The sequence below is a fragment of the Nelusetta ayraudi genome, unplaced genomic scaffold (assembly GCF_046127955.1).
Source record: "Nelusetta ayraudi isolate G7.1 ecotype Tasmania unplaced genomic scaffold, CSIRO-AGI_Nayr_v1 ptg000018l, whole genome shotgun sequence".
NCBI classification, from domain to species: domain Eukaryota; kingdom Metazoa; phylum Chordata; class Actinopteri; order Tetraodontiformes; family Monacanthidae; genus Nelusetta; species Nelusetta ayraudi.
The window spans coordinates 4,589,936-4,610,391 of record NW_027466068.1 but is presented as its reverse complement, the minus strand read 5'-3'; the positions used below and the strand labels follow the sequence as shown (position 1 = coordinate 4,610,391).

General features: G+C 44.3%; 1 protein-coding gene across 2 annotated transcripts in view; it reads right to left on the bottom strand.

Annotated features, from left to right (window-relative positions):
• Window positions 1-146: 146 nt before the first annotated feature.
• Window positions 147-20,456, bottom strand: part of wscd2 (WSC domain containing 2) — a 33,169-nt gene continuing 12,859 nt past the window's right edge. For both annotated transcript variants that reach the window (XM_076025994.1, XM_076025995.1), the window contains exons 2-9: window positions 10,128-10,536; window positions 8,121-8,235; window positions 6,710-6,894; window positions 4,448-4,569; window positions 4,176-4,350; window positions 3,247-3,411; window positions 2,955-3,158; window positions 147-1,970 (exon numbers count right to left, since the gene is read on the bottom strand). In XM_076025994.1, the coding sequence (XP_075882109.1) occupies window positions 1,618-1,970; window positions 2,955-3,158; window positions 3,247-3,411; window positions 4,176-4,350; window positions 4,448-4,569; window positions 6,710-6,894; window positions 8,121-8,235; window positions 10,128-10,503 (1,695 nt within the window). In that variant the 5' untranslated portion in view covers window positions 10,504-10,536 and the 3' untranslated portion in view covers window positions 147-1,617. The remainder of the gene's footprint in view (window positions 1,971-2,954; window positions 3,159-3,246; window positions 3,412-4,175; window positions 4,351-4,447; window positions 4,570-6,709; window positions 6,895-8,120; window positions 8,236-10,127; window positions 10,537-20,456) is intronic.

The following is a 20,456-nucleotide window of genomic DNA, read 5'->3' as shown; positions in this document are numbered from 1 at the left end:
AGCAACCAAAGGTATTTATAGAAAATAACTTTTAACCATGAAGTAGAGCATGCCGGGCGCGTGCTGGGTTCAGGGAGACAAATACAAAAGTAGATCTATTATCAGTCAAACCAGACATGCATAAATAATAGCCGAGCATGGAACAGTTTGGTGTAACAGGTTTTATTGGGCCTCATTCTTTGACACACAATTCTTTGACACACATTCCTTAGAAAATACATTCAAATGTTTCTCCTTCAACCCACAGACTCAATGGAAGCCAGAGCCAATCAAAAATAGAAACACCTTTGATTTGTGTGCACGCAGGTAAAGAAAATAGATATTTATTATTATACTGAAAACATGAAGTTCACTCCTGCTCCCTTGGCTTCCACTCGCCAGCTTACTGTGTTCATTTTGTATTCAACGTGTTTATTCATTCATATACTTGTTAACTTTTAAGCATGCAATGTGGCGCACCAGAAGGTGAAGACGCTGCTTCTGCCGCTGCTGCCTGTCGAGCCGCAAACGCACATCTGCGAGTAGTATTTTCTAATATTTCCTTCGATTTCATCAAGTTTTCAGTGTTACGCAACATAACATTTCATTGCTCTTCATACACTGAAGTCATTTCCACAGGATGAATGCAGAGAAGTCGTCGCTCCTGACGTGGCTTTGTAGCGTAACACCTAAACCCGTGGTGGTCTTTGGGCCGAGTGTTGCACAAATTAGTGCTTTTTGGATTTTTGCATGAGTCCAGTGTCACCGTACAACACCATCACCAGTCACGTTCATAAAAAAAAAAGCCTATTGTGTGTGTCTTGCACACTGGATGAATACAGTTCTCATGGATTGCCCTGCCAACTTCCCTCAAACAAACTGGAATTACTGGTCGTCAATACAAGGAGCTGAGAGCTTATCATCTGCATTTTACAAAAAAACACCCTTCATCAATAAATGATTTGAAAAGAAACCTCTGCAAACACATACTATCAACATGCAGTAAGTGTCCTACACATATTGCATTTTAACCCTTCATAAAAGGCCAAATGTGTCATATAAAATTGCATTTTAGTAGCAGATTTGAATATATTAATATAAGTGTATATTAATATATATTATTTCATATATTAATTTATATCTCTCCACTTTTTTGCAAAATATAGTACATTTTTGCACAGTTGTATAGCGTCTATGAAGCCAAATATTGTGTACGCTAGATCAGCCCACTTTGGCAGCTGCAGCTCTTTGTAGTTCCTTCCTCTTGTTAAGGCATGTGCACATGCAGACACAGCACATGTGCATAGAGCAGGATGAGTAGCGCTTTTTCATTTCAAAACAACACAAAACACAACACAAAAATGAAAACCAACTGGTTAACAGAATCTTTCCTTAATAAGATGATCTACGTAATTTCATCAGAAAGTAAGAAAAGAGGAATTAGATTAGAAAAAAACAGTGGGAAAGCCCTGATTTTGTTACACAAGAGCCTCACAGACAGAAAACATCATCAACAGAAAAGAAAAATAAGACAGTTATTTAACCCTTTCAACGTGGTGCAAATTCTGGTGACAGAACAGCAAACCAAAGACAAAGAAGAAAAAAAAACCTGAAACAAATAGAGGCCACAAACAAACATCATCTTTGCATATATTCATCTGGAAGTCCCGTCAGGTTTTTTTTCTTCAAGGCATCGTCTACTGTTGTGATCAGTTTATTGATTTGCTCCTTCATCGCGGGTGTAAACGGGTCGTAATCCAGTTTTTGGGTGTTGGGACGCTTGAACTTTCCCTCCAACTGACTCTCCAGGCAGAGCAGACGCTCCTCTGAGACCTCCAGTCCCAGGAAGTGGATAACGCCCCTCAACTGGGTGACGGGATCCCTCTTCAAGTCCTCATAATAGACCACGTGGATCTTTTTCCCATAATTCAGCCAATCAAGGAACAGGGACGCCCAATACGGAGCCGTGACCTTGATATACTTTGGCCATTCTGCAAACACAAATAATCATCTCTGGTCAGTTGTGTGTGTGTTATATGGTCCATTTCCCCCCCCCTTTAGAATAGTAGTGTTTAGCCCTGTGTTGTCAACAAACTGCAAAAAAACAGACAAACCCTGGTCCTTTGTTTCCTTGACCTTGGAGAAGGGGGACGAATGCAAGGCCAGAGAGTGTGTTGAACAAACACCTGACTGATGGTGTGGTCACTAACCTGGGAGAGGTGGCGGTGCCATTTGTGACATCACAAAGGGCTGCTTTACAAATGTGCTCGCAAAAGGAATGAATGGGCTTCTCTTCTTTCCAGAGAGTTCACTTAAGGGTACATTATTGTTTAAAAAAAAAAATCAAAATATTGGTAAAGTTAATTTTGGACAATATGGAACCTTCAACATGGGACCTGGTGGTGATGTTCTGCTTGTGGAGGTCAATAATGCTAAGATCTGACAGCAGCCAAGTTTGAGATGTCATTACGAAAGAACCACTCGCCACAGACGTCACGTCCCCCGGCCTAATAGGAAGCAGCCCCTGTGAGCGCTGTCATCCCACTGGAGGTGTTTCCTCATTTTGTGAGAAGAACAGCAACAAACAAGAAGGCACAGAAACACAACAGAGTTCTTAAGAAAAAAAAACATACATATGCATATACATATGAAGCTCCTGTGAGCCAGGGACGGCTCAGAGGAAAACACATCTGTTTCTAAAATGTTTCTAAAATCTAAAAATGTTTTAAAAGGTTGATCGTGGCCTGAATCACAGCTTTTTCAAAACCGCTTTCGTCAGAAAGGAGGAATTCATCCTTCTAACTTCCTCAAATAGATGACTACAGTCATTGCACAGTGTTTGGTATTAGGTGACGCACCATTGTTGGCAGTGACATCACATGTTGAGCACAAATTCATCACAGAACAATCCTAAAAAGGGTGAAGAAAAAAAAAAAAGAAATATTAAAAGCAATGAAGTCGTCACAACATCTCACCGTCTCCTTTCCAGACAGCCAGCGAGGCAAAGCCAGTGTGGCTGCTGTGCTGCCTGTTGAACTCCGCCACCAGGGCTCGGTAAGGGTTCCGCATCAGGAAGATGGCGCCGCCGTCAAAAGTGTCAATCATGCTCCTTTTATTCTCGTGTGTCTTAACGCAGATTGTTGTCCTACTCTCCCAGTGGTCCTTCTCCCCTTTGAACCCTGAGGAAGGACGACAGTCAGTACCGACAATCCACATTTCCCGATTGGGTGGAACGGACGCTTTGAGAAATCGCGTGCGATTTGTTGCCTTTGTTGTAGAGTGACGTGTCAAAGTAGTAGCTGCCGGTGTAGTAGCCGGTGGCCAGCTCGATCAGGTGACGCGTCCAGGTGTTCCCGGAGCCGGGAAAGCTGGCCAGGGCCACCAGCTCCTTGGCTTTGCTCGGCAGGAAGTGCTGGTCCAAACAGCGCTTATCTGCCAACAAGAGAATCATGTGAACTGGTCCAATAAATAAACAAATAAATAAAAATAATATGCTTTATATACATACATATGTATACACATATATACATATGTGTACAAATACACATATATGTATCTATATATATATAGATAGATAGATAGATATGCATATATATAGATAGATAGATATATATGTGCGCACATTTATTATTAGTCACTTGTTAGTCATTTCCTGAAATTCAGTCTAGCTGCACAATGAAGTAGAGCAACTGAAAGAACATGTCGAAATGCCAGACTCTCCGAGCGCTGACATTTATAAAAAAAAAGGTCAAAAAAGGTCATAAAATAGGGATATGGTCAGAACATGATGGTGATGATTCTTTTGTGTTTGCGGTTGAGCACCATCGCAAGTTTCTTCATCTTTTCTCTGACATTAAAGTTCCCACATGATGTCCAATTTTCATAAGAGATCCAAAAGGAGCCAATTTGCATAATGAACGATCGAAGAATAACAAATATAAATAGAATAAAATTAAACAACCCCTGTAGATGTGCCATCAGTATTTAGCCCTTCGTTTATAGCCTGCTGCAAAAAAAAAAAAATCACTATGTTTTAGCTTCCTGCTAAAACACTGCAATTTTGTTCTGTTGGACCTTCAACAATTCTCTTGAATTAGGGCATCAGTGTGGTGTCTGTGCCCTTTGTGACATCACAAGGGCTAGAGACTCATCGTCGTCACAGCGCTCGGCGGTCACACGTGGACGTCGGTTCTCACCCTGAATCTGCGTCTGGTACACCACAAAGTAGTTGTCGTTGCCGCAGCTCTCGTACTCCTCCCCGGCGCATCGCTCCAGACACTTGTCCTCGTTCTCCATGTCGCGCAGAGGGAACATGGGCGTGGCCAGCCCGCAGTGGCACCGCTCCCCGGCCAGGGCAGCCAGCGTCTGCTCCTGTGGTGCAGCGTTGGTGTGTCAACATGCGTGAAAGCAAATGAAAATGACAGAGAGAGAGAGAGCGAGAGAGAAAGAAAGAGAAAGACCCTCCTACCTGTTGCGTGCACACGTCCACGCACCTGTCCACAGACATGTTCTGGATCAGATCGCTGACGGGGAGGGCCAGGGCGATGTCGTCCGGTCGGTGGAAACAGCCTTTGAGGAGGGCGCTGCCGTCTGAAACACACCAAGACGAACAGAAACAGGGCCCACAGTCACATGAAGTGTCTGTTCTTGATTTTACTTATTTATTACTTCAAATTCTTTGCTTTAATTATTTTCTATGTACTATTTTTTGAAGTGTTCTGATGAATACAGTACTTCTCTATCTATCTATCTATCTATCTATCTATCTATCTATCTATCTATCTATCGATCCTCTCCCCGTGCAGAGTACTGAACAGCAGTGCTGGCTGCCTGGCATCTTTGCAAAAGAGGTGATGACCTTTGACCTCAGGGCCTCCCCATGCTCCCCCGACGCCCGTGTTGCCGCTGGATGTCACAAAGCCAAAGTGTTGCCGCAATGACCGTTTGAGCAACTCGCTGCGGTCCGGGGGTCACAATGTCGGGGCCTCACCATCAAAGCTTGTTTGTCGCATGTTGTTGCACTTTGCAACGTCAGAGCAACACTGTAACAAGTCAATAGGATCGCCCTCCGCTGGCCACCTCAGTCTGCTGATTTGTGTTCATCCATCCATCCATCCATCCATCCATTCATCTGTTTTCAATACCCGCCTCTTCTGGTACTCGGTTTGCTGGGGTCTGCTGGAGCCTTTCCCAGCTGTCATGGGGCGAAGGCAGGGTGACACCCTGGACAAGTGGCCAGTTCATCACAGGGTCAAATAGAGACAAGGACAAGCAACTATTCGCACTCACACACACACCAAATGGTCAATTGTGAGTTCCCAATTCACCTCACATGCATGTTTTTGGAGTGTGGGAGGAAGCCGGAGAACCCGGACAGAACCCACGCCGACACAGGGAGAACATGCTAACTCCACACAGAAAGGTCCCAGGCCCGGAGTCGAACCCACAACTCTTGCTGTGAGGCGGCAGTGTCATCAGCTAGAAAATGCACATTTTGCAGCTTCTTTGTGCTGTCCTCTGAAGTTCCTGTCAATCAGATTCTGCTAACGCTCACTACAAATTTTCAACTGATTTCTCTCCTACTAGAAAATAACAACAATGTTTGAATCCACCATTCACGGTCACATGTCTGAGGAGTCGTGGCTGCTCTGCACTGCCGCGGTTACATGACTCGGATACTCTTTTAAGTGGCAAAACCCAAAGATGAACCACTTTGACAAGTTTTTAACATTTCCTCTTTTCTAAAGTGCCAACAGGCTGTGACAGGCATCAGGGTCAGGGGTGAAAACACGTGCTGCCTGCTCAGCATTCTGATACTTGAAACAAAACAAAAAAAACAAGAGAAAAGAAGAAATGACACATAAACAAAGTAACAACAATAATCAGCACTAAATGCCGACAAGAGCGGCTCCTGTTTTAGCGTTTCAACAACCCAACCGAGAAAATCGGAAAAAACAACAGAGCATTTTTTTTTCTTTTTTCATTTTTTCATTTTCCCCAGGGTCACTACTAACCTCTTAATGATACAATACTGTAACAAACTGTGTAGGGTGTTTTTTTTTATTTTTTAAAAGCCAACTCCAAAGATTTCACTCTATGGTTTAGGCCAGGTTTGGATTAACTACAGTCATCATATGCGATAACCTTTTTAATCCAGCCCGCCGAATTTAAAGGAGTTGGTCTCTGGGTGTGCAGGGACTGTCGTGATTGACACCTCTGTAACATTGCTTGGCAGTCGGGGACAGTGCCTCTGGATTGGTAGACTGGGGTGGTGGTTCCTCATTTCAAGAAGGGGGGCCGGAGGGTGTGCTCTAATTACAGGGGGATCACACTCCTCAGCCTGCCCAATAAAGTCTACTCCAGAGTACTGGAGAGGATGACATGACGAGTAGTCGAACGTCATATTCACGGGGGAACATTGCGGGTTCCGTTCGGGTCGTGGAACACTGGCCCAGCTCCACACTCTACCCCGGATACTCAAGGGTTCATGCGAGTTCGCCCAACTCCCAAATTATTGAATAGCAAACAAAAGTAAGAAAAAACCCTCTAAGAGTTGACATTTCTTTGTTGGTTTATGAAGGGGTTTCCCTGGCTGTTTGGGGAGGTCACGGTTTGGGAACCCCTGGACTAAAGGACTGTCGGTATGTGACAGCGCCCCCCGCGGAGCTCCGTATGGTGGGGGGTGAGGTGTGTAGGTTGCATTTTGGCTGTTGCGTAGCATCAAACTCACGGCGCCTGGCGGATTCCTGGCTCAGCTTCAGCCTGTAGACGGACAGCCGGTTGGCTCCTCCACACAGAAGGCTTGGGTTGCCGGTGCAGTTCATTTGGCATTCTGTCTCCGAGGACTTGTTGGACTGAACTCTGTGGCTGCAGTAGCACTCAGCCCCGAACTCCAAACCGGCGTACATGTAGCCTCTGAGGGGGGAGGGTAGAAAAGGCAGGATGATTTGAGAGGTTTGATAGGTTAGAAGTAGAAGTCGAGCTGCTATTGAGCAGTTCTGTAATCATTTAATCTTCTATTATTTTTTTTCTCATTCCATTAAACAATTATTTGAAATGGGAAGAAAAAAGAGTCATGAAAGTTTGAAAGACATGTCTGAAAACAACCACTTTCCCCTTTTTTCCAGAACCAGTGGAGCAACAACCACAAAAATACAAAATGGAAAGGATAGGGACTAAGCGAACAATTGTACTATTCAGAAATCAAACAACTTTTTAAGTTGAGTCGACTTATCGTGTCACTTCTAGCTTCTTGTCACTTCTAATGTCATTGCCTGCTTTATTTTGACTTTCATTATACATTTTACTATCTAGCAGGAGAACCTGACGAGAACACGCGCAGAGACAGCGTGAACATGTAAACTCCACATAGAAAAACCTGGACGGCCTCCTTTAGACACATTTCCTTTCCTGGAGTCGTAACCAGGGGTTGGGCAACATCGCTGTGATGGTGACGATGCTTTGAGCATTTTCCAAATAATGAAATGTGGTTAAAAACTGTCCCCGACTTCACATGTGTTTTTTCTTCATCACATTTCAACACACACTTTTTTGTCCATGTAAAAAAAATACTTCAAAAAGGATTTAGTATTCAGCAAGATACTAAATCTTATGCTGTTTTACAAAATAAAAAACAGAAAGGGAAAAAAAAATCGTCTATGTTCCCTTGAGAGGATTGCTTGAGAGCATTTTTCTCTTCTTTGACATCTCTGTGATCCACCTCGGACCACATGGAGGCTTATGAGTGAACCACATAAGCATCCACATACTTTTTTACTTTATGTTACATGTGTTGTTGATTTTTCTTTTTGTTTTTGTTCCAGTGTCATTTGCAAATGTTCTCAAATGGTTTTCCTGCATCTTTCAGAGAAATTCCATCTTAGGGAAAGTGTTCTGACGAGTTCTCAAGTTACGTTTACCATCAAATGTAGGTAAAATACAGAACGACACGTCAATGAAACTTTGACTTCTTCTTCTTCTTTATCTTTACCCATCCAGGTTAGTTGACAACTACTGAGGAAGAATTTCTTTTGATCACCTGGTTTTGTTTTTTGTAATCCTTTCATTTTCTATATTTCTGAACGGACACATTAATTAAAAAGAAAGAAAGGTGGGGGGGACATCTTTTGCCGCCTTCATACCTTTCTTCACAGTTGTCCTGGCAACGGGCTACAGTCATCTTTTTGTAGTCAATAAGCGACGGTCCACTGAGGGCTCTGTTTTTTATGGAGTCCACGTAGCAGCCCATGTACTTTGCTGGAAAAGGGAAAGAGGGAAACGTTCAGGAGGCGGCCATGTAAGAAGGATTTGGCTTTAAAGCAAAAAGAGTGTTTGCGGGCTGTAACGTAACACTTTAACTCTCCATATTTCTGCATGGGCGAGCGGGAGGGACGTGGTGCAACATGAGCCCAAAGTGGGCCAGAGCGCTCATTTATTCATAAGGACACACACGCACACACACACACACACACACACACACACACACACACACATCCCTTCTAGTGGCTTGTAACTGTGATGTCACGTCTGCATCACCCCCAGAAATACCAAGGGAGGGTTGGGCTAAATAATGGACCTCTGTAGAAGTTACCCAGAGAGAGAGAGACTCTACATCCCCCTCACTGCACACAAAACATTTACCATCTGTGCATCACCATTATCCCATCTGAGCCTCTTATTACAGTCAAACAAGTGCCGCTGACCTGTGCATTACTACGCTTGCATTACTTGAATTGGTTTTCGCCGCCACCGCGGTCTGCGTTTTAGCAGGATGCGCCGTGCGGCTGTAATCTTCCATTGTGGATGATAAGCTGCTTTATGATGGAAGGGAAACGATGTAGCCTCATTTTCATCTCTATACCGCGGTTCACCGGTGTGACACTGTCGTGGTGGTGATGGTGGTATGTGTGTGTGTGTGTGTGTGTGTGTGTGTGTGTGTGTGTGGGGAGGGGGGGGGCGGTACAGCTGTTGCAACTGTTGCAACGCGTACACACACATACACGTACACACACACGAGGAGCAGTCCTGAGGGATTGAACATGGGAGCACTGCAGTCTGCAATATATACCACCGAAAAAGACCCAGAGATGGTGGGATTGGGTTGCATTTGAGAGATGCAGATAGGATAACAGGTACCAGAGAGACCGACTGGAAACAAATTTGTTTTGAAGCTTATTCTTACTTATACCTGCCTAAGATTTAAATATTCTGTACTTACTTATTCTTTCTATATTTTCCTTCTTTTGCACTATTTTGTTGCTGTAATTACGTAAAACTCCCTACTGTAGGATTAATAAAGGCCTCTCTCTATTCTATTCCATTCTTATTTACACTTCACTTAGCATCACTTAACACCTCTATATAACCTATGCAGACAGATTGACAGTACTGCTCTCTGTGAGCTGAAATGCAGCAATCAAACTGAGGTCCTGTAACAAATGTAGCTCAGTCCAAATGGGTCAGGTTTCTCTGATTGCAATTTAAGATGAAGTCTTATTGGTGCCTGTTTATCTGGATGTGTGTTTATTGATTCAACACTGTATTGGTCTACAACTAACAAAACAATAGGACTACTATGGCCTGCTCATACAGTAACGACAGAGAAAAAAATATGCAGTGCAATGCAAGCAAATCTGTCAAGTTAATTGTACAAAAGCTCAGTTGTCTATTGTAGACCCTCCACCCTGAGACTGGTAGTTTGTGAGTTTGATCCCTGGCCGGGACAGACCAAAGACTATAAAAATGGTACACATTGCCTCCCTGCTTGGCACTCAGTATTCCGGGTTCAAATTGGGGGGGGTTAGGTCACCCAATGATTTCCGGGCACAGCACCACCTCTTCCTTAGGGGATGGGTCAAATGCGGAGGACAAATTTTGCATCCTTCGGGATGTGACAATCAATGGGACTTTAAAAGCTGCAACAAGTCCTGATTAGTGGGTGATTACAAATAAATTTGGACTGTCTATTGGGTTTGCATGTCTGATCTCCGCGCAGTGCTACTTTCAAAACTCTTATGTCATGATGGAGGAGGCCAAATTCTGTTGCCACCTCTGTAGAAAATAGGGGAAATTGTTCATAGTTCAAAATCTGTTACATTTTTAAAGATTTGGCAGAATATCAAAGATGTATCTCTGTAGCTACAATCTACCTTTCTCATCATCCGCATCTTTGCTAGTCTGTCCTTTGGTGGACCGACTGAGGCTCGAGCCCCTCTGACCCCCTTCAGATCCCCGCTCAGTGGTCCTTTTCATCCAGGGAGTGATGAATCTCCGTTCTGTCCTGCGCTCCTCAAAAACCCGTCTGACGGTGCCAAAGCCGCGGGCATCCGACAGATAAACCTGGCCGCGTGCTGCCGAAGGGAGCTGGGAGTTGGAGCCGCGCTCGGACCCTAGCTTGTCGTCGGTGTTGAAGCCGGAGTAGAGGAAGGCCAGGCTCCCGGCAGAAAGGTAGAGGAGGATGAGGGAAAAGAAACGGAAAGGTTTCCTTTGGAAAAAGCCACGTATCCTTTGCAGAGACTTGGCCATGGTGGGCTCCTTTTCCCTCGAGAGTTCCTGTTCCTGCAAGGACCAAAGACCCCCAAATAAACAGACAAGTCAATATATATATAAACAAGTCAGTATATACAGTATGTATACATATATTTCAGCTGTTAGTGTTAACGCATTAATTGCGATTAATTAAAATACAATCCATAACGTGTTTTTTAATCACATTTCAAACATAAGGCTGGGTTCACACCGGAAGCGTAAGCACCGCGGAAAGGAGTCTGCTTCCTTTTGGTGCCCTTGTTAAACAATGGTGTCAGTCAAACTGGACGCGAAGCGGAGCGCACTCCAGCGGCCGGCTCGCGCCATGCAGCGATCGTCTCGGCGTCTAGTCTATTTTTTTTGTGCACAAGCCGCGAGCGATCCACGTCAAGCTGGACAGGAAGTCACTCAAAGAAACACGTAATTGTTCAAAATAAAAGCAATTTTCAAAATAAAATACCACAATTAATGTGAAAATGCGATCATATTTGCATACGTTGCATTTGTTAAGCCCCAATTCCACTGGCCAAAAAACGTGATGTTTTTTTGCAAATAATCGGCATTTGGTGGCGGTGGAATCTGCTCACCGACGTTGCATCCAAACATTTGCCAGCCACTATTGATCCGAAAAAGAAGTCATCACCACTCTGTCCCACCAGTCGTTACTCCTCGTTCGTATCCATACGCACGAGCTGCAGTAGAATTAAAACGAGTGACTTGATATAGTTCGCAAACAGAAAGTTGATTCTTATTCATTTTCAGGTGAAACTAGCCATAGTTTTGAGCTTTACTGCCCCTACTGGTTAAAAATGCACGAATGCGATCACAAGTGGCACGCTTGAGACGCATGTTAATGCCATGTGCAAACAGATGCTTCAAGATGCGACCATCATCCCAGTTCTGAAAAAAAACAAGGACCACAGGACTTAACGACTACAGATCCGTCGCCCTGATCTCTGTGGTCAGGAAGTCCTTTGAGCGTCTTGTCCTGCCACACCTCAGTTCCATCACCACTCCAGACCTAAACCTCCTGCAGTTCGCTTACAGATCAAACAGGTCTGGAGACGACACAGTCAACCTAGCCCTCTGCTTCATCCTCCAACACCTGGACTCACCAGGAACCTACGCCAAGATTCTGTTTGTGGACTTCAGCTCCGCCTTCAACAATATCATCCCGGACCTGCTTCGGGACAAGCTCTTTCAGCTGAACGTGCCCGACTCCACCTGCAGGTGGATCACAGACTTCCTGTCTGACAGGAGACAGCACGGGAGGCTGGGGACGCATGTCTCTGACTCACACACTATCAGCACCGGATCCCCCCAGGGCTGTGTTCTTTCTCCCCTCCTCTTCTTGCTGTACACCAACAGCTCCACCTCCAGTCACCAGTCCGTCAAGCTCCTGAAGTTTGCGGACGGCACCACCCTCATCTGGCACATCTCTCATGGAGACAAGGCTGCCTACAGACTGGAGATTGACCATCTGGTGTTCTGGTGCAGCCAGAATAACTTGAGCCCTGATTCCACTGCCCAAAAAACGCATTTGGTGGCGGTGGAATCTGCTCACCAAGCCGCGCTGTTCCGCGACAAAACGGGTCAAACAACCCGGCAATCGACACTGCGGTCAAGTGAGCCGCCGTTCGTCCTCGCGCAGTCAAGCCAGCCGCTTCTACATTTTCATTGCGCTGGTGTTGCCGTACTTACGGCGAGAGTCCACTGAGAAAGTCAACGCTAGTTCAATGGCAAGCGAGTTAACTTCCGGTTTTAAAAATAAGAGGCAATCTCGCTCTCTCTCTCTCTGTCTGTCTCTCTCTCTCTCTCTGTGTGTGTGTGTGTGTGTGTGTGTTTTTTTTTTTTGTTTGTTTCAATTTTTACTGTTCAGTAACATCATATTGCTCCATAAGTTCTTACAATGGTTGTTACAGTTGACTTAAAGGGCACCTATGATGCTTTTCCACTTTTCTGAGCTTTAAAAACTGTTACAATGTTGAACCCTATCGTCAAACGATCCAGATATCGTCAAATAATGACGTTCATGCGTTTGGACGTGAGCCCTGCAATGGTTCTAAACGCTCTGTTCACGGAGATTTTTTCAACACTGGGCACGGTATGAAACAAAATCATTCTAAGCCCTATTAAAATGTCTCGCAAAAATACAAAACAAAAACACGGTCAGTACACAAAGTAAAATATATTTCCGGGGACCTTCAGTCCGCCTTGCGGCCGTAACTCAGCCCGCGCTGGGTCCCTACGAAGCTGGATTAGACGGTAAACAGCTGCTAAAGAGTGAAGCCTTCACGATGGTAAGTGTTGAAATTGTGCCTGTTTCGTAAAGTTTGCCGTTTCCTCTTCACTCCCGCACTGGCAAACTGTGGAAGTGAGGCTCAGCAACGGAGAGTGTGACCCCGGGCGGGGGTGTACACCGGCAAGGCTGGGGTGGAGTGAAGTGAAACTGAGCGTTTTCGTGGGATGCAGTAAATACGAGGAAACAAGCATAGGCAAATCTAAGAAGCTTTCAGCGCGGAAAATTGTGCCTTGCTGCTCTGGAGGGGCCAGATATCAAATACAAAAGCCCGAAAATGAGTGTAATAGGAGACCTTTCAGGAACACCCTGACTACATCATCAGTCATTATCAAGCATTTCTACTCTAGCATTTTGGAGATATTAAGCCTCAAAGTTGCTTTTTTTCTTGTTTTGCGACAGAAATGCGCCAATATATGATTTTTACTGTTCAATAACATCATATTGCTCCATAAGTTCTCACAATGGTTGGTATGGTTGACCTGATGAACACCCTGACTACATCCTCAGTCATTATCAAGCATTTCTACTGTAGCATTTTGGAGATATTAAGCCTCATAGTTAATTTCTTTGAGCTTTTCAAACAGGCAAAGAGGGCCTTGTAACCCATTTTTACTGTACAATAACATCGAATTGCTCCATAAGTTCTGACAATGGTTTGTACAGTTGACCTGAGGAACACCATGACTACATCCTCAGTTATTTTCAAGCATTTTTACTGTAGCGGCTGGATTGACTGCGCGAGGACGAACGGCGGCTCACTTGACCGCAGTCAATCGACCCGGGTCAAAATCGGCTCCGATCGGCTCCGCACTAATCGGCATGCGGTGGAATCTGTAAACCCGGGACAACACCACCTTTTTTACCTGCCGCACGGGGTGACGTTGAGCGTAGCGTGCGCTAAATCATAACATCGCGCCAGTCGCGGCGTATATCAAGCACTGATGCAAAAGTTTTCCATCACGTTCCATCAGCGCTCGATAATTGTTCATTGTCCTCTGGCTGTTTGGCCCGCTGCTCGCGCACAAAATGGACCAGACGCCGAAACAACCGCTGCACTGCGGGAAGCGGCCGCGGAGGTGCGCGCCGCTTTAAGTCATCGTTCCACTACAGCCAAAAGTGGCCAACAACTAAGAACACTGGCCACCGCCGGACTCTTGAATTCTGTAGAACTTCATCATGCGATCTCAGCGTGATGACGTCAGCAGACACGCAGCGGTGAAAGCGGAGGAGGTGCAGCTTGCCGGCGGGGGTGACACCCCGCTGGGTTTGGTGCGTGGAAACAGAACTCAATGCCGATCGCTTCCGCGACGTCCCGCGTCCAAAAACATGGTGCCATCCCGCTAATTTCAGTGGAACAGAGGCTTGGTGCGCAATGTCCTGAAGACTCTAGAGATGGTTGTGGACTTTAAAAAAGAACTCAGCCCCACCCTCCCCAATCACCCTGCGCGACTCCCTAGTGGATTCTGTGGAGTCCTTCCGGTTCCTGGGCTCCACCATCACCATCACTACACTGCCATCATTCAGTCCATTCTCACCTCTTCCATCACAATCTGGTACGCTGCAGCCACTGCCAAGGAAAAGCGCAGCCTGCAGCCTATCATCCACTCGGCTGAGAAGGTGATCGGATGCAACCTGCAGGTAAGATCATAGCCGGCCCCTCCCATCCCGGTCAGCTTCTTCCCAACTGCAACTGTTCTTATCAACAGCTCCTGAGTCCCCCCCCCCATCACCCTCTTCTCATAGACAATATGCTTTTCATTAACGCACATCTCGTGCACACACCTTTCTTTGCACAACGGACTTATGTTGCACATTATATTTTATTATTTCTGTTATTTTGTAATTCATTATTTGTATCTCTTTTGTACATATATTTAATACTTTCATATATGTAGTAAAGTTAGCTGTTTCATTTTTGTATTGTTGTTTATCAAGAGCCAACTACGCCAAAGCAAATTCCTTGTAAGTGTAAAACTAACTTGGCAATAAACGTGCTTCTGATTCTGAAAGGTGAGCAGCTCTTAGGGAGACGCAATCGCCTGATGCTTCTTTCACTCTAATTGACTTGTTGCTAAGACCTTCCGAGTTTTCTGTAGAAAGCAGAAAAGAACATCCACATGGGTTTGCGTTGGGTGACCCCTTGAGGCCGCTGTTGCATCCTACCGTTATTTTGAGAAATGTGATGCTTTATGGACCTCCTCCTTTTAAAAAACAACAACATGTGAACGTTTTACATAAAAGAGCAGTTACATTTATTTCTATCTAGGCAGAGCTGAGTCCCACATTCCCCCCTTTGGCCTCTCTTGAGGGAGTCTGTAGGACGAGCCAGCAGCCAGTTGAAAGGTGTAACGCAACACCCCTCATGGTCAGGAGATTTTCCAGGACAGAGGGGAGGCACTCGCCCCAGTGGTTCTCTGTCAGCCCCCGGACAAACCTCACAGAACACCTGTCACCTGAGACCTGAATGGCACCTCTGCCCTGCGCTCTCCTTCGTCTCCCCTCTCGCTGCTCCTCAACCCCACCTACATCCTCCCCATGCTGCCTGCGAAGAGTCTGGGACCCTCAAGGAGAAATGGATCAATTTCTGCTCTATCTGCAGCATCTGGGGCACAAAGACAACTGTCCCCCTGTTTGACTTTTGAAAGCTGAAAACTCTATCCTGCTCTCCAGAAATGCATCTGCAGTCCTTTGGTGATCGCTCTTGTCCTTCAAGGAGAAAGAGTTGAGAGCTGCAGACAAGGTTTAGCTGTGTAAAAATAAACAAACAAAAAAACTAGAGCTGTCAGTCGATTAAAAAAATTTATCCGATTAATCGCATGGTTTTCCATAGTTAACTCACGATTAATCGCATATTTTTTTTATCTGCTCTAAATCTACCATAAACTGGTATTTTTCCATTTTTTAAATAATCATATCAACATGGGAGTAGGCAAATACTTGCTTTCTGCAAATGCAGCATGTTTATTCGTGTTGGAGCAATGACAAGTACTACTAGCAAAACAAAAGATGCACAGGGTAAAAAAATATATATATAAACTCAAGCCCAACAAAGATAACAGATGGGCATAACTGTAACATTACATAGTAATGATTACTAGTGCTACCAAAATTTGTATATTTTACTTTTCAACTCGAATTTGAACTATTCATCCCCTTTTTTCAGCAGCCATTTACACAAAAGGATGACACTTATGGATTGCATCAAACTGTGATGCACAAAATAAATTAAATTAAATCAAAACAATAAATAAAGTGTGCATTAAACAGGGGGCAGTGCAATACAGTACAGGACTCAAATTATATAGTGCAGTTAGGCAGTATAGCCTATAACAGCTGTTCAGCATCCATAGTAATCCACAGTCCGTGCCACACCATCCAACGTGGTTTGCTTTACCTCAGAAGGGGGCGGAGGGCTCTCCGCGTCAGCTGTATGCTTCGCAGACAAGTGAAACGTAAGACTGCTCGTACTCCGGTGGAAACTAAATACAGCTTTACAGTAAATGCATATCACTTTTGTCCTGTCAAGACTGCCATCTGGCAGGGTTTTGAAGTGGAACTTTCCATTTACAATTGACGCCTTATCCATGTTAGTCCTTCCTGGTGCTCATCTACGCTCAGTGTCTTTTTCTTTTTTTTTGTTGTGTTTACAAGCGTGTGACTGTGTGCTGTGAGTCAATTCATTTCCCGTTTCCACAATCTACGGAGCGGCCAAAGGTTCAAAAAGCACCGTGTGCGTTAATCGCGCGATAAAAAAATTGTCGGCGATAAAGCGACGTTGAGTTAACGCGTTAATAACGCGTTAACTTTGACACCCTTAAAAAAACATGTGAAGCTATTTGTAGGTTGAATACTATAAAAAGGGCAGGAAGCAACACCAGGTTTAGTTGTGTAAAACCATGACGCTAACGCTAGGGTTACTAGTTGTAAAAACTAGCTAATGCTAGGTTGAACTAGGAAAAAAAAGACAGGAAACTAATGTCGGGTTTAATTATTGCCTTTGTTCCTTCATCCAACCATCCAACAGTCCTGATACTGATGTCAAATTGTGATGTGCCAAAAGCATAAGATGTATAAGTCGAGCCTTTAAAAAACAAACTGAGACAACAGAAAATACTACATATAGAAATAATAAAATACATTGGAAAATAAATTAAAATACAACATGAACAAGATGGTCAACATTCCTCATTTTCCTCATTCCTTAGTGTGTGATGTGTAACTGGAGGAAGCTCAACATCCCGGATGTTTTTTTGTTAGTGTTACTGATACTCCAGCATGACGACAATGTTCAACTTTCCTCGGGTGAAACCAGTGTGCAAGAATGAAAAGCTCAACAGTCACTTTGAGTAACTGATATCTCAACAAGAGGTTCAAATTTCTCATTTCAACGGTGACACGATGAGCAGCTGAACAAAGCTCAACATTCAGTGTTTCTTTTTTTTGTGAGATTGTGTTAAACCAATACTCCGGTATGACCTTAACATGATCATCATTTAATAATAATGCAACTGACAGTGTTGACGACGTGCAATGTGTGGTTTGATTTAGTTTTGCTGATAGCAGACCTTTTCCCATCACCGGCGTCAACTGTGGGAGCGACTCCATTATTTTTCTCAAAACTGTCTGTTCCCCAGATGGACTGTGCATCCTGGATGTATGCGGGGGGAAAAAAAAATTCCATCTGGTCCATCAGGTCAGTTTGGAGGCGAGCATATTTCAAAAATGTGGGAGGATATCGCAGCTAATTTCTTTCAGATGGTGCGATTTCCGAGGAGCCAACACCAGCAACACCGCTTGTCCAATCTTGTCTGGCTTAAGCCATTCCTTCAGCTCAGCTCACCCCCCCGACTACCTTTTTTTAAATCAAGATAAAAGACATCCTTATAAATGTGTTGTTGCTCCTTACTTACTTAACTCATATTTACTATTAAACTGCTTTCCTCTGTGAGTACAGCTCGTCACTGTAGGCGCTGTTTCCGACGTGGAAATGTGCAGAGTTACTAACGGCTCCCCGTCATTCGTCCCTACCAGCGTCTCGTCAGTAAGTCCCAGAACAGATATGAAAAATATTTATAGATTGAGTTTGGGAGCACAAACTGAGCTGTCAGTCTGCTCGCACAACCTGACATTAACTCTGACGAAAACCGCTGTACAGTCAGTAAAAGCTTTCCGCCCAATTCATTCCCACATTAAGTAGCCGCAAAAACAAAATCCTCTGAGGACCACAGATGAGCTGACCGTATCATTTAAACCACAACAATACGATTGAGACGGATGTGCTAAACGTCGTCTGTGCCCCCTCCTAAACGCAACTGCTTTGGCTGCAGGTGTGAATTCTCTCCTTGTTAAAATAAATAAATACAATTTTCATCCTGTATCAAAATCGTTGAATAGTATTTTCAAACATTGGTTGGGCTCATGAGCTGCATGAGCCCTGATGCATCCCCCTTTTCACCCTGAGGCCGCTCTCGCAGCTCTCCAAGCGTGCTCGACTGGCAGCCAGCGAGCATTAGTTGCATCTGTCAAAGCCAATCAGACTTTAGGGATCGCATTCATCCACGCCATGACAATCTCCACAGTCACACTGGCTGATAAAAGCTTCCTGGTCTGTCTTCGACAGACAAGACGAGACAACGCAGCAAACGACCAAACTTTGTGAAACTAAAGATGACGGAAGGGAAAGTGTATAAAAGTTGCGTAACCAGTTGTCGTGCAGGCTCGGTGCAGACGGGCAAAGACTCCGTGAAAACTGAAGAGGGGGGAGAACATGACCGCTTCAAATAACAGCGGGATTGCGCTGTCAAAACAGTTTTCTTTTGCGCAGATTTTGGCCAAAGCCGGTGCCGTCCGAGTTTCCAGTTTTGGCCCCCGGTATTGTTGCCTCGGCCATTTTAATTAAAGCTCTGTTTGATCTCAGTGTGCGCCCACATTAGTGAATGGCTCAGTGCCCAGTGTACTTAATTACCGCTGGCCACTCACGAGGAAGAACATCAGCGGAAATGTCAGAGAAAAAGTCTGTTTCGCTGCTTCATCACTGATCAACATGAGGCTGCGAAGCAGGTTCGGCATGGCGCCGGCTGCTTTCGAACAGATGCCGTCTCCGCTTCCTCTTCCACTCTTGTCAAGGTCTAATGTGCTCGCGTAAGCGCAGTATTTTCTCGTCATTTGCAGCTCTGCAGGGCGATTAAACTCGTATCCAGCACTCCCGCTTTATTTAGAGCAACCGTGCAATGTCCCTGCAGATGAGTTGGTCTACGTGTCACCAGACTTTGCCACAGTTATGGCGGAAAACTTGTCTGGGAGGCTGATTTGGCTAAAAGCGTGCCGTTTACATCATCACTTCAAGACAAATCCGACTGCGGCATTTTCTGAGTGACACCACGACATCCATGAAGCTCCTCTTCCTCTGTAGCCATGTGGCCACAGTAAGTATGGAATTATTTCCCATCTTGGGGAAACAAACAAAGCTTACGCAAACTTGAAATGTACCACTGATGCCTCCACTGATAAAGGGGTAGTGAAATTTCACCCTTAATGCTTGCCAGACCTTTAATTCCCATTGAAGAACTGAAATGTCCACCTGCTGGTGGCGGCTGTTTTTGTTATCTACCTGGTGATTTTTATTTTTTTAGTCATGGTCAAGACCAGGCTTGGACAACCTACAGCTCGGCAGCCATATGCGACATGATAAGTTTTTTCAATCCGTCCCGCCGAATTTGAAGAAATTATATTCGGACTTAATAGTAAGTAAGTCCTAAAATAGCTGTGTTTCATCCATTCATTCATTCAGTGTTTTAAGAGCAACATCATTAAAGACCGAAATACCGTGGGGCTTCAAAGACACATTTTGTTGTCACGCTTTTGTTCATTTCTCAAATGACATGAAAGCACATGTTTTCTACATATCCCATGATATGTTTTTTCTACCTATGAGGTGGATCACCAAAACACTCCATCCATCTGCTCCTGGTCCGGCTGCTCTGTCAAAATTTCAGAACCCATCTTTGCCCACTAGTCAAAAAGTTTGCGAACCCCAGGTTACGACAGTGGGAACTGCACCTAGAGAGGATTCAACACAGTGTCTCCTTGACTTCCACGACCTTAGATAAAATGTGGCAGCCTTTTATGTATATACTTGTCAAGACTATAATCTGTATAAAAGTGCCCCTTGTGAGTATCCTTCTGTGGCACTGGATGTGTGGATATTTTATTGGGACCACTGGCCACATACATGTATATTACTTTGTCCAGATAACTAACATTATTGTCTGGTGCTGATTGCTCTGTTAATAAAATAGCAGATTTTATGTTTCTTTTTTTTTCTTTTTCTTTTTTATAATTTTTTACAATTATTTTATTCCTTTTATTTATTTGTTCATCGACTTTGTATACTATTTTTGTCTGTTTTTGAGGGAGAGGGTGGGGTTTGTTCAAAGTTGAGTATATGTGTGTTCAATTTGTGTACGTGTTTATACCTTCAAACGTATAAATAAGATATATGTATACATATACATATACATATATATATACATACATATATAAATACATACATATATATTTTAAAGACAGTGGGAGAGTGGCATCAGGAAGAAACCAGACTGATGATCCCACGTCCCATTGGATCTGTTTGTCAAAGCTAAAAACTTTT